Raw genomic sequence first — 13609 nt, forward strand, 5'->3', positions numbered from 1 at the left:
CTCGCTTCCTTATCATTTTAAGACAGTGATTCTAAGTCTCCTTTCTGGAGCAATAAAGAATAAATCCATTCCATCCTCTGTATGATAACCGTGTAGATAGTGCCAAGATATTGCGTAAGTTAGATACAGTTTGTCAACTTTGGAATATTAGAATTTTCTAGTTCTATCTTATTACAAATGAAAATGGCTTCTTTTATATGGAAAATACTATTTTCATTCCTCAGTATTACAGTTCCCATTCTTAGACCTCGTGATGTTTGTGGTTTAAATAGTCCTATTGATGATGTATATTTCAGTTATATATGGTCCTTCCAGGCATGAATGCATAATAAATATTCCTACTGTAACATGAAGAAGTACTTATAAAGTAAAATGAAAATAAAGATTCTACTACCGTCTTCCACCTCTATCCATTCTTCCTCTTCTTAATCAAGGCAAGCGGGGTGGTGAAAGGGAATAAGTACAGCAGGTTAGCAAGGATTATAAGAAGCAGTGGTTTCAAAATAAAGTATCTATAAACAACTAGGTTTATAGTGCTGGTTTGTTTGTTGCTGTTGTTGTGCACATGACTAGAGTTTAGGTGCCAAGCATTTATGAAGCCAGACATTAACAAGAAAATGAGATACTAAGAGCCAAACAATCTAGGACAGGGATGTCCAAACTTGGCAACTTTAAGACTTGTGGACTTCAGCTTTGCTGGATGAGGAATACTGGGAATTGAAGTCCACAAGTCTTAAAGTTGCCGAGTTTGGACACCTCTGATCTAGGACATTCACACATTCATGTACAAACAGATATCAGTATTTTGCATCACTCAGACAATTAGAAAATATACATGTAAAATTGCAAGTGTCAGAAAACTAATTTCAGACTGAATTTAATGTACTTTAATGTATATAAAAGTAACAGGACTGTGCATGCTTCAAAAACTACTTAGAAGTGGTTCAAATCTTATGTGAACATAGCTCTCTCTGCTAAAGCAGTTGGATTTTGTTCAGTCTTCTGTAGAGAGTGAAAAGGAGGGGAGGGTTTTAAGCACCAACTTCAGTGGTGGGTTGCTCCCAGTTCTGTCCGGTAAAACCAGCGGGAGATTCCGACCACCTGCCCCGATGTCATCAAGGAGAAGCGCACGCTCCCGTTGCAAACCGGTAGTAAAGGTAAGTAGAACCTGGGCAACTTCCCAGATTGTTGGGGGCAATATGCTGACTCTGTAAATAGCTCAGAGAATGTGGTAAAGCGTTGTGGAGTGGTATACAAGTCTAAGTGCTATTACTACTAAGTTAAAGGAGTCGCTTTTCAGTCATAGCCTGTTATTTCTTTTTGAAGATCTGTGCCATTTTTGGTACATCATTATTGTTGAATGAGTGGATTGCAGAAGGTGTGCTAAAATAAGGAAGAATGGAGTATGTATATATGTATGTATGTATGCATGTGTGTGTGTGTGTGTGTGTGTGTATTTCAAATTTTGCTGAAAAAACATAGAGACTTAAAAAGCTATGGTTTCATTTTGTCATTTCCATGAATTTACTATCTTTATTTGACATTGGGAGTTATAATTTGTAATTTTGGGTTGTTTGTTGTTGAAACTTCTGATTTTAATGAATTATTGATTGGTCAATAAATACTAGCTGATCTACAAAAATATTTTAAATTGATTATTTGACCACATGAGGGAGCTAAAGAACTTCAAATACATCCAAAACAGAAAGATCGCAATAGCACTTAGACTCATATACCACTTCATAGTGCCTTACAGCCCTTTCTAAGCAGTTTATAGAGTCAGCATATTGTCTCCAACAATCTGTGTCTTCATTTTACCAATCTCAGAAAGATGGAAGCTCAGTCAACCTTGAGCCTGTGAGAATCAAACTGCTGGCAATCAGCAGAATTAGCCTGCAATACTGCATTCTAACCACTGTGCCACACTGGCTCCTATTTAAATAAAACAATTCATTTTATAGATCAACTATGTCCTAAATATGTCATGAAAGAGGAACAAGCGGAAGAAATTACTCAAATAATTGGAAGAAAGATGAGTAATCCAGAGATGCAACCAAACACAGAAAGTTATCAAACCATTGAAGTTACTGCACAAGAATTTGACAATACAGAGGACATAACCCTAATTTTGGAATATAAATCTGACAGCAACAGTGCCTGCTATGAAGATGGTTTAATTATAAGTCCCCCAGTGCAACTGAAATAAGAAGAGTTGCAAGTAAATCTACAATCCTCAGGAGAATAAGTTTGGGAATCCCCATTTCAATATCAAAGTGGAAATTGGCAGTATTGACATATTTGTTTTAAAAGTCATAGTGGAGAATCTCTTAAGAAAAATAGAAGTTTATATTTTATAGACATTCCAAAGAAGAAAAAGGTTATATTTCATCAGGATAAACTGGAGGGAGTGACATAAACTTAATAAATTAATTGGAGTTAGGATAACTTTCTATTGGTTTGACATATGTAATTAAAAGAACGTTCCAATGCATCTTTTGTGCTTATAAAGTGGGTTCTAAAATGAAATGAATAGGTTACTGTTAATGAAAAAAATGTTGAAATTAAATTTGGAAAGTATTTATGTTGAAGAAGAAGAGAGAAAGAATACACACATACACACATCTTTTTTCTCTCTTTCCTCTTTTTTATCCTGCTCTTTCCCCATGTAGGAGAAGGAGTGGCAGAACTTGAGGGTGGAATTAAAAGAGGGATTAGCCTAGAATCTCTATATAGCCATAAACAAACTAAATCCAACCTCCCTTGAATTCCATTAACCCTCCTCTAACTCCAAGCAGGTGTTAATTGTTAGTTGAATAAATTTCTGTTCATAGGTATGATTAGCAATAAATCAGTTTAATTGAATCTTCATGTATGGACCTGATCATTCATGCCTGACACACAAACACCTTTCTTAATTTTTATTTTCATTGTATTTTATACTATAATATACCTTAATAATACCTTCACTCAAAAAAACCATGGAAAGTGTTGCAACACAGAAGAGAAAACAAGTGACATGAAACAAAATACATTCAGAATACAAAAGTATTACAACAAAAAAACAAGTACAAGAATCAGAAAGGTATGCAATACTAATTATATGAACAATTTAAATCCAACTTATTGTATTAAAAAGAATTTTCTCTTATCTGTGATAAGGTGCCTGGACTTACATTGATAAAACCTCCCACTCTATGAAATATATCCTCCAAATCTGCTTGTTTATGTTGTCAGGAAGGATTTTATAAACATATTAATAATAATGATACCTACTAATTTTTGAATACCTTATAATAAGGCCAAATGTTACAAAACTGATAATACTTAAGCCAGCTTGTATTTCTCTCTGCCTATGCCTACCAATACTAATAAGGCATTCCTTTAATTGCAAATATCTATTTTCTTCAGTAAAGAAAAAAAAAGGAATAATTGAATCCTTCCTTTTGAGTAAAAATAATAAAAAGTACATAGAGCTTTGCTCTTGCTGTTTAGGGCCAAATGAATTATTGCCTTCCCTGTATCGCAACACTTCTTGTTTTGTATCTTGGGGAGATCTTGTTTTGTTGTTCTCAGTGCTTCAACATTCCTTAATAAAACTATGACTTTTCTAATAACAACAGAAACTTACCTTCTTCAATACAGTCCTCTGCAGCAAGATAAACCAAGAAAGAAAGGAGAACAACATTAGAGCTTGTTAAGAATATCTAAAAAACCTACCAAACATGATCTTTTTCATTGCCTTACCTTCCTGTTCCCTGTAAAGCAAAAAAGAAAAAACTAGATTAGAATAATGTCTGAGCTTTTCTTTTCTTACAGCAGGACAGAAAAAAGTTTTTTTTAAAAAAGTCCTAGTTACAATCAGCTTCAGGTTAAGGAGCCTTGCTGTCAAAACAAAAAGTCTTACGACACAGAAGCACGTCGGCTTATTAGTAATCAATGGGCCAAGAAGTCTTTGAGCACTTCCTTAGCAATTCTTGCCATCACTTTATTATTTCATTTTATTTGTTAAGTAAATTTATAAATAAATTTATATTTGTTAAGTAAATGTATTTGTTAAGAAAATTTATAGTACCCCAATGTCACTCTGGGCAGTCTACACCAAAAAATGAACAATAAACAAAACAAAACAAAACCAAAATTACATAACATTAAAACATATACTATATATGAAATTCCAAATATAAAATTGCAACACAATACTTTGGGATTGACTCCTGATTGATTGCATGATCATAATGTCTATTTTTCGGGAGCTGATTTGATTTATTTGTCCAGAACTCTATCTGGCAATAGCTTCTATAAACATACTTCTGCTAAGATAGATGTCCTCCTATTTCAGAAGTTATCCTCAAACCTCATCTGGACACCTTATTTCAGTTGACTCTGAAGCAAAAGCAAAAGCAACATCCATTTGCAGGTTGTAGGTTCATTGAGAGTACAATGTGGGGTCTTTATTCTTCCTCCCTCTATTCTTGAGAAATCTTGTGAGGTGTTTCTTTATGTGAATTTTGTAATTGTATTATACACATACAGTGTAGTCATTATGTTTGTGTATGTGGGTATGTTAAAATAGTGTTTGGTGCTTATTAGTGGATGGCTTATGTGCAGCTTCTGGGCCATCAAACTGCCACCAAATTTCAGCAACATCCCAGAGAATCAAATAGTGTGATTAATATAAATTGGGGTTCAGGGATATTAGAAGTTTCTTCTGATGCTGTATGTCTTAAAGTAACTGTCTGCACTCACCCAATAGTTAAGACAGAATGGGAAACTACAGAGAATTCTGGCAGCATCTGTTTCCACCTTTGTGGTGATAATTTAAAAATAAAAAAGAAGCAAAATCTTGCAAGTGAAAGGTTGCCTCCCTAACAATGAACTGATATACTTATAAGTCCTTTGGAGATCAAGAGGTCAGTCTTTTTGTAACGAAGTCAAATTACAGTTGGTTCTTCATCTAAGAGTTATGAGACAGGAGGAGGCAGATGTAGCAAGATAGTTCTGATCTCATCCCTAAAACCCTGCGACTTGTGTCTCTGAAGCTTTACCACTTTAAGATAAGGTGCTCTTAGGCTTCACTGTTTCATTCCTTTTTCCAAACAGTGAAACTATTTGCTAGAAAGTTAACTAGTTTATATGAAATCATGTTTCATGTTCATATTTTGGACTTCAGAGAAATAATCTTTAGGCTGAAAGTAGCATGAAGTCTATTAGATATTTTAATGCATGAGTTCATGTTATGCATCAACTGGAGATGCAGCTCAAGTAACAGGAACAGGTGTTGGTTACATGGAGCCAGGAGGAGCCAGACAGTTCTGAAAGATTCCCCACCCCACCCCCACCCCAGTAGTCTGGGGAGGTTTTACAGCTGAAGTCAAGATCACGTGAGAAACTGTTCAGTGAATTGAATTGAGGGTGTACAAGAAACTGAGAAAGTGTGAAAGAATGAGAGGAACTGGGCATCCAAATGGTATGAAGAACTTCTAGAATTGCAAATATAACCAAGGGAACAGCAGCCTAATGACTGCCAAGATATGTAGAGTGCTGTGACCTTTCACTGGTTCCTGATTATTTTTATTTGTAGTTTTTCCTGAAGACAAAATATTTCAAACTATTATAATCTTCCCTACTTGTGAGGACTTGAATTACTACAAAGGATCGGTATCAGTGAAATTATTTTTACTGGAACGTATAAAGGTATATTAAAAGGTAAAGGGTCCCCTTGCACATATGTGCTAGACGTTCCCGACTCTAGGGGGCAGTGCTCATCTCCGTTTCAAAGCCAAAGAGCCAGCGTTCTCTGAAGACGTCTCTGTGGTCATGTGGCCAGCATGACTAAATACCAAAGACACACGGAACGCTGTTATCTTCCCACCAAAGGTGGTCCCTATTTTTTCTACTTGCATTTTTACGTGCTTTCGAACTGCTAGGTTGGCAGAAGCTGGGACAAGTAACGGGAGCTCACCCCGTTATGCGGCACTAGGGATTCGAACCGCTGAACTTCCGACCTTTCGATCGGAAGGGTCCTTGAGTGGCTCAGACTGCTAAGACAGTCTGTTATTAACAGCAGCTGCTTGCAATTACTGCAGGTTCAAGCCCCACGAGGCCCAAGATTGACTCAGCCTTCCATCCTTTATAAGGTAGGTAAAATGAGGACCCAGAATGTTGGGGGCAATAAGTTGACTTTGTATATAATATACAAATGAATGAAGACTATTGCTTAACATAGTGTAAGCCGCCCTGAGTCTTCAGAGAATGGCAGGATATAAATGCAAATAAAAAAAAAATAAAAAAAATCAGCATCTTAGCCACTGAGCCACCATGTCTCTAAAGGTATATTAGGGGTACTGAATTTTTATTCCTCTTTGCAATTTGATATTAATAACTTTTGGATCAGGCTCCATGCCTTGTTACCCTCAAAAATGCATTACTCAGTATTGCTGTGGTTAGCTCTATCAGTGCCAAAGGCTGATGCTGGGAATAAGCCTCACAGTCATCATTATTTAAATATGAGTTTCCCTCATATTTAACTAGCCAGAGTTGAAAAGAGTGAACTGAATGGACCATTACATTGATTACAGTGTCAGGCAATTTTTATGAACTTGTTCTTTACATGCTTTTGTTAAAGAGGTGTTTTAGAAAGAAATAAAAAGGGGCAAAATTTTGCAAAAAGGTATGTATATTAAGTTATATTTATGGGTATATATTTAGAAATAATATAGCATTTAAATGACATTGGAATATACTTTATCTTGGTGGTTATGACTATGAAAATGTGATACTTGCTCAATCTACTCTCAAGAACTACTAGTGAAGGACATCAAGCTCCCTTTTCTCCCTCACAAGATTATTTATGTTATATCTGATTTGAAATGAATACAATACACAGACAACACTGTCAAATAGAGACATAGTATCTCTGAAATAATACATCCTAGCCCAGAGGTAAAAATTAGAGATCAAGATTCAGAAGGAGGATCAAAGCCAACCCCTGGAGCTACACGATCATTCTGTTCCTCCTCGTTTCTGATCATTCTGTTCCTCCTCGTTTTCTGATTTTTATTTCTTTTTCTCTTTTATGTGCTAGCCTCTGATAAATAAGCAGAGAAAATAGGGGGGGAAAAGAACTGACTTGCAAATGTTTTCCAGTGACTTTGGTATTTGGATAGATTAGACTTATCATGTTAAGAAAGTAAAGGCCCAGCAAAAGTACTGCATCAAGGATTTGGTGTCACAGCTGTTAGAATGCAGTATTGCAGGCTAGTTCTGCTGACTGCCTGCAGTTCGATTCTGACTGGCTCAAGATTGACTAAGCGTTCTATCCTTTCGAGGTTGGCAAAATGAAGACCCGTATTATTGGGGGCAATATGCTGACTCTGTAAACCGCTTAGAGAAGGCTGTAAATCACTATGAAGTAGTATATAAGTCTAAGTGCTATTGCTATTGACAATCCTAGAAACAGCAATGCTTGCCATGCAAATAACTTCCAAGAAGGGTGGTGGTTGTACTTTCACTTTTGCTGAGTCCATAGATATACAATAGCTTTTGTCTTCTGCAGTCATCAATCTTTTTCTCAAGGGATTTGTTATTACTCAAGCTGTCTCATGGTTCTCATTTCTAACCATAGTTTATAAAGGAACCAGCCATAACTACCCTCAAAATTGTGAGCAATAGCAAAACAATAGCATTAATGGCCCGCTGGCCTTCTGAATTTGAAAAGGCATGACAAACATTTATTTTATTTATTTTTCATATTTATGTATCACTCATCTCCATCAAAGAGGGTTTTGCACAACAAAAGTCACTTACTCTTCATATTCTTCAATGACTTCTTCAGTGTCTGACATTTTCAGTTACCTGCCATTAAAAAAGAAGCAAAATAAAAGTTCAGAAGATATGAAAATGCTGGAATATGCTCCGAGTACCATCTAGAGGGTGCTTTTAAAAACAGTCATATAGAAATTATTGAAGCAATCTAAATTGGACTTGATATCTGGACCAATAGTCACCAAATGCCTGCTTGATCCAAAAATGTTATTGCATTGACTGCAAAAAGTAGGCAGATTTAACATAGTTACAAGGAAGTCATAGTACCTCAATGTCAATTGAAACTTCAGTTTTTAATGCGTAGTAATAAGCCAGATGTAATGCACTTATACTGTATCTGTTATATGAGTACTTGGAACTGAGGTAAAGTAGTTTTCATCAACCTGATATTCTCCAGATAAGATGGATTTCAACTCACATAATTTATTCCTGCTTTCTGGGAATTTTGATGTGTTAGGAGAGTACCATTTGGGAAAAGCTGAAATAGAGAATGCAGGATTTGGCTGAACCTGTTCAGTGATATAATAGTGACTGGGTAAGTCTCAACAATAGATTAGCATGATTGCTTAACTTTGGTTCCAAAATAGTGAGACTGCATTCACATATAGGCTGGCTCACTAGCTAACAAACAGTTTGTCCATGTAAAAGTCTCCTGAGAAATTAATGGTCAAAACCTTAGGCGTAAGCTAGCCTTCCAAAACTGAAAGTTCAGCATTTGTTATATGAGTTTTTTGAGGTCTTGGTGAAGAAATAAGACCCTGTAAGTAGATCAGAACCAAGCCATAGAAGGCTTTATAGGTTAAAATCTGAATTTTAAATTGCACCCAGAAGTAATAGGAAGCCAGACCATGGCTCACAGGACAGATGTATCAAGAGTACACCATTAAATACCTGTGATCATGCTCACTAGGTTTTGCAACAACTGAAATTTTCAATTGATCTTTTAAGGCAGCCCCACCTAGGATGCATTGTAATAGTCTAACTGGGTGATAATAAGGGCATGAGCTACAGTAATCAGATCCCCCAGTCCTGAATAAGGCTGCAACTGGGCAAAGGCCTCCTGGGCCACAGCCTCCAACTGTGAATCCAGGAAAAACTCTAAATTACAGACCTGCTAATTCAGAGGCAATACAATCAGGTCCAGAAACAAAACAATGGGTGTAGAAGATGCAGAAACATCAGCTCCGTTGTTCAAAGGTTCCACTTAAACTTGTTCTATCCCATCCAGATCTTTTAAACCTCCAAATAAATGGAAAGAGAGAGACAGAGACAGAGACAGAGAGACAGAGACGGGGGGGGGGGGGGAGAGAGACAAAGAGAGGGAAGGAGGGAGGGAGGGAGGGAGGGAGAATGATCCTGCACCACCCATAAAGGAGAACCCACTGTGCCAAATTTATGTTTGTTTGTTTACATTTATATCCCGCCCTTCTCCGAAGACTCAGGGCGGCTTACAGTGTATAAGGCAATAGTCTCATTCTATTTGTATATTTTTACAAAGTCAACTTATTGCCCCCCCAACAATCTGGGTCCTCATTTTACCTACCTTATAAAGGATGGAAGGCTGAGTCAACCTTGGGCCGGGCTTGAACCTGCAGTAATTGCAGGCTACTGTGTTCTAATAACAGGCTCTAACAGCCTAAGCTATTCCGGCCCCAACAAAAACCAACTAGAGATAACGACTGAGGAAAGTGCCAAACCACTGAAAAACAGTGCTTCAAATCCCCAATTGCTATGGCCAATCCAAATGGATACCATGGTTGATGGCATCAAAGACTGTAGATGTCTAGAACAGGACCCAACAAAGTAGAGCAATCAATGCTTTCTCTGCTTCTTGCAGAATGCTTTGTAGATGGTCCTGAACCTCCAACTCAAAAATCTTTACTAAGAAGGGAATGTTAGAAACCAGATGGTATTTATCTAATACATTCAGATCTCTTAAAGAAAGGGAAGATCCACACCTCTTAAGGGCTTTGGGCCTCAATCTCTCTTACAATGAGACATTCACAACTTCTCAGCTATAACAGAAACAGGGTACTTGTAACAATTTGGAATCCATTCTATCTATTCTCATGATGATAGCAAAGTGCAACAGCTAACTAAATCTATGACTAGTTCCACAGCAGTATATGTGAAAGCTAGGCAAAAGTAGCCTTAGGAGAAACAAAGTCTATTTGGGGATAAGAGATAAAAGGGGGAAGGGAGGATGTTCCAGGTTGGCCCAGGTTGGCCCAGCCAAATACTTACTACCCATAAAACAGATAACAAGAGAAATATAAGAATATAATTAATCTGTAAAACTCAAAACCACAAGATTATGATGGACACTAATTTGGATGCTTTAAAAAAGCAATCAAATAAAATCATGGAGGACAGATCTATGAAGATGCTACCTCCAGCGTTTCTTTAAATACCATTGGGAAGCAAAAAAAAGGGGGGGGGATCTGATATTTATATTTGATTCGCTATTCTGAGATACATAATGCCAAACTAAGATGAGCCCAAGGCTATTGTATTCATTGCAAGCTCAAATATTTCTCTGGAATCTCAAATTCTTAGTTGACACAACATCTACCATTTCTGGAACACTGAACTGTAGTCTCGATAGTTAGTAAAATGTGAATAATGTCTTTGGGAAAGGAAACAGCAAAAGATACAAGGAGTGAGAAAGCTAAGACTTTAATGCAATGAAGTCAGAATAAAAGGCAAGCACCACGAATGTCTAATAACTTGTATAACTGTAACTGTTGAATTTGGCTTGAGGTCTAAAAGCACTTCTTTGCTGATAATACTGACAGCAAAGCTTGTTTTTTATTTCCATTTCACATCTTGGCAGCATAGTTCTTCTAAAATAAGTAGAGATTAGCAGCAGAACTGATAAGAAAGAACAAACAGAGACATGACAAGTAGTCATGTCTGATATAACAAACTAAGGACACAAGTGATGTGAAAGACACCTGTTTTAAATGTGGTCAAAAAAAATATACTGAGGAAAAAATACATTATGGTTCAAAATTATAATCCTGATATGTTTCTTTCATTTTATATTTAAATTACTCTCTTTATAAAAAGAAAACCAATACTTTTTCTTATTTCCATATTTAACAAGTATAGCAGTACTTGTAACCTCACAGTTACACCCTATAGTCTGGAGACAAAAGGAGGAATTTTTCTTTGCAGTACTGCCTGAGGCTAGAGTCTGGGGAGCTCAAACATCTTAAATTTCTAGCAACTAGTGCCAGAAACAACATTGATAAATAAGTCCATAATCACATCTAAGCTATTATCCCAAATTCAACAGTATTTTGCATATCCAATGCAATGCCAATGGAGAATTGTAACTTATTTTATTTCTAGAGGGCTGTTGCTTGCACAGTTTACCACTATCAACTCTCATATGAGAGATAATAATGGCCATTATTAGTTTCTTCTCTTGTCCAAAAACAATACAATAATTTTGGAGTTCTAGCTTTGCTCATAGCTTCCTGCAGCAAAAAAAGAGGACTAACTAAGGCAGAGGTGTCAAAGTCAAGAGTCACATGATGTATCAGGACGTGTTTTTTTTCCCCTTTGCTAAACTGGGTGTGGCCAGTGCATGACACATCTGGCCCCCGGGCCAGGAATTTCACAGCCCTGAACTAAGATTTAAGCAGTTTCTTTCTTCCCTCTGAGCTTCATACTTAAAACCAGTTACCCCAAACTCACCTGCCTGTGTTTCCACCTGCAACAATATAAGCATGTGAACCTTGTTCTTCCTTTTCCTTGCTTAAAGCATCCCTGAATCTTGGCAGTTGCTTTCAGCAAATCTGATCCTGCTACAGTAAATCAACTGTGAAGCAAATCACCAAACTGAGGGGCATTTTAAGCAGGTCCTGGGGCGTTCAACAAATAATTCTCATGTGTCAGACCATCTGTTCTGTCCCTTAAGTCCCTGTTTCTCTTCTTACTTTGGAAAAGTGTCACAAAGTCATTTGAATTGTCCCTAACAGCTGTAAAATAGAATAGAATGAAGGATGTTGCTGCACAAAGGCATTTATGAGAGCAATAAAGGAAATGGCATTAGGAGCAGCATCCAGGTCACAGATATTGCATATGCCCCATTTTTTTGAAAACTGAATAATAGTTTGACTTAGTCACTTCTACATTTTCTCTAAATGGAGTCAAAACTTTCCTTATCTAGACATCAGTTTTCAAATAATCTGTCACTCTTAATGTACTAGATGTAGATAGTATATTTAGTACAAATGTTCCCTGGTATGTACTAACATACTGTAGCCTTATGATTATTTCTAATTTGAGTCCACATTGTAGTCTTTTATGTTTTTAGGACTGTAATCATCCTGATAAGAATTTTTGGTTAGCTCAGGATGACACTAGCTATGTTCTTATGCAGAATTTTCATAAAATTTGGAATCCATCTACCTTAACTGATGAAGAATTAGAACTCTATATGTGTATTTGCAGACACTTCAGGAATTCAGCAGGAAAATTAACTGAGTTTAGATTAAGAATCTCTGTCTTTGTGATAATGGCAATGTTACAAAAATCAGTTATTGTGCAAAAGCATACTTTAAACAAGCTATGTATTCTTGCTACTGAATTCCCTTGTTCATCTTTGAATGATTTCCAACATTCAGTGAAATTCCATTCTTTTTTGCTACCTGGTTTACAAAGGAAAAGAAACACTAATACCAACCTAATACTATCTTCCCCCAACTTATACATGCCCTGTTTTCTAAATGTGCATTTAGCAAACCATCTTCCACAGACTGATATTACAAACTGAATTCCTTGTTTTGTTTTCAAGTCTAAACAGTTTTGTGGTATTATAGCCTTCGCCTTCTCTCCCAAACATACCTATATATACAGAGCCACTTACACATACATACTGAAATCAATAAGGACAAATTCATATTTTTGCATTTCAAAGGAAGGGTATCCAGAGAAATTGAGAGGCGGTAGATTTGGGGTACTGCCACCCAATAGATACTTCTCCCAATCCCAATTTCAAATAGGTCTTTTTAAGATATGGTATGTGGTCCAGTTAGTTTAAGATGGAGGAATTCAAGATATGGTTTGGGGCTCCTTACCTTTTGCCCAGAGAGCAGGTGAAAAGTCCTTTCGGTGGGAACAAATGTAGTGTCTGAGAAATGAAATTTAAAAAGAGGGAGGCTTTAACAAGAGCGCTCCACCCTTATCAGCCACCCTGGATGCTGGATGCCTGATTGGAGAAATGCCAGCAGGGAACAGCTTGGAATGCAAAGCTTTGTTGCTATTTTGGCAGGGTCAGCTACAGCCTCTTGTGCAATTCATCCCTCCCCCGCCCTGAGCCCATATAAGCACTGGCTATTGTATGGCCTCCGAGAATTGCTATTTTAAACTTGAGATACCCAAGTGCCCAAGAGTCTGACACAAGCCAGCCAGCTGTCATTCTCGAGTGGCCTGGAACTCTGATATAGAAGGTTTGGCTCTAGGAGAGCTCTGGCTATAAATCTGAAAAGCCAAGCTAGGAGTCCCAAGGCATGCTTTTGTTCTCCATTAAATGGGACGGCTACTGATGTGTTACTGTCTGAAAAGCCTCTTTGGCAAGTAAGCTGTTGTCCCTTTTTAAAAAACAACAACAACAACAACAAAAGTGTTGAGTGGGAGGAAAGTATAAATCTTGAACCAGTCAGTTGGACTGGAAACTAAAGATTCCTTGAACTTCCTCAATAAACTTGTGGCAATCTCTTATCTATTTTTAACCTGTGTCTAAAGTTCACTAGAAAGGAAATCATTGATATTCTGA

General features: G+C 37.0%; 1 protein-coding gene across 3 annotated transcripts in view; it reads right to left on the reverse strand.

Annotated features, from left to right (window-relative positions):
* Positions 1-12997, reverse strand: part of TNNT2 (troponin T2, cardiac type) — a 39286-nt gene extending 26289 nt beyond the window's left edge. Inside the window, exons 1-3 of one of the 3 annotated variants that reach the window (XM_058177322.1) lie at positions 12912-12996; positions 7807-7854; positions 3629-3646 (exon numbers count right to left, since the gene is read on the reverse strand). In XM_058177322.1, the coding sequence (XP_058033305.1) occupies positions 3629-3646; positions 7807-7813 (25 nt within the window). In that variant the 5' untranslated portion in view covers positions 7814-7854; positions 12912-12996. Of the gene's footprint in view, positions 1-3628; positions 3647-7806; positions 7855-12911 lie in introns of all 3 variants that reach the window. The other 2 variants (XM_058177323.1, XM_058177324.1) reach the window with 2 other exon arrangements.
* Between the last annotated feature and the right edge of the window lie 612 nt (positions 12998-13609).

Source organism: Ahaetulla prasina, chromosome 3 (assembly GCF_028640845.1).
Source record: "Ahaetulla prasina isolate Xishuangbanna chromosome 3, ASM2864084v1, whole genome shotgun sequence".
Classification (NCBI taxonomy): Eukaryota; Metazoa; Chordata; class Lepidosauria; order Squamata; family Colubridae; genus Ahaetulla; species Ahaetulla prasina.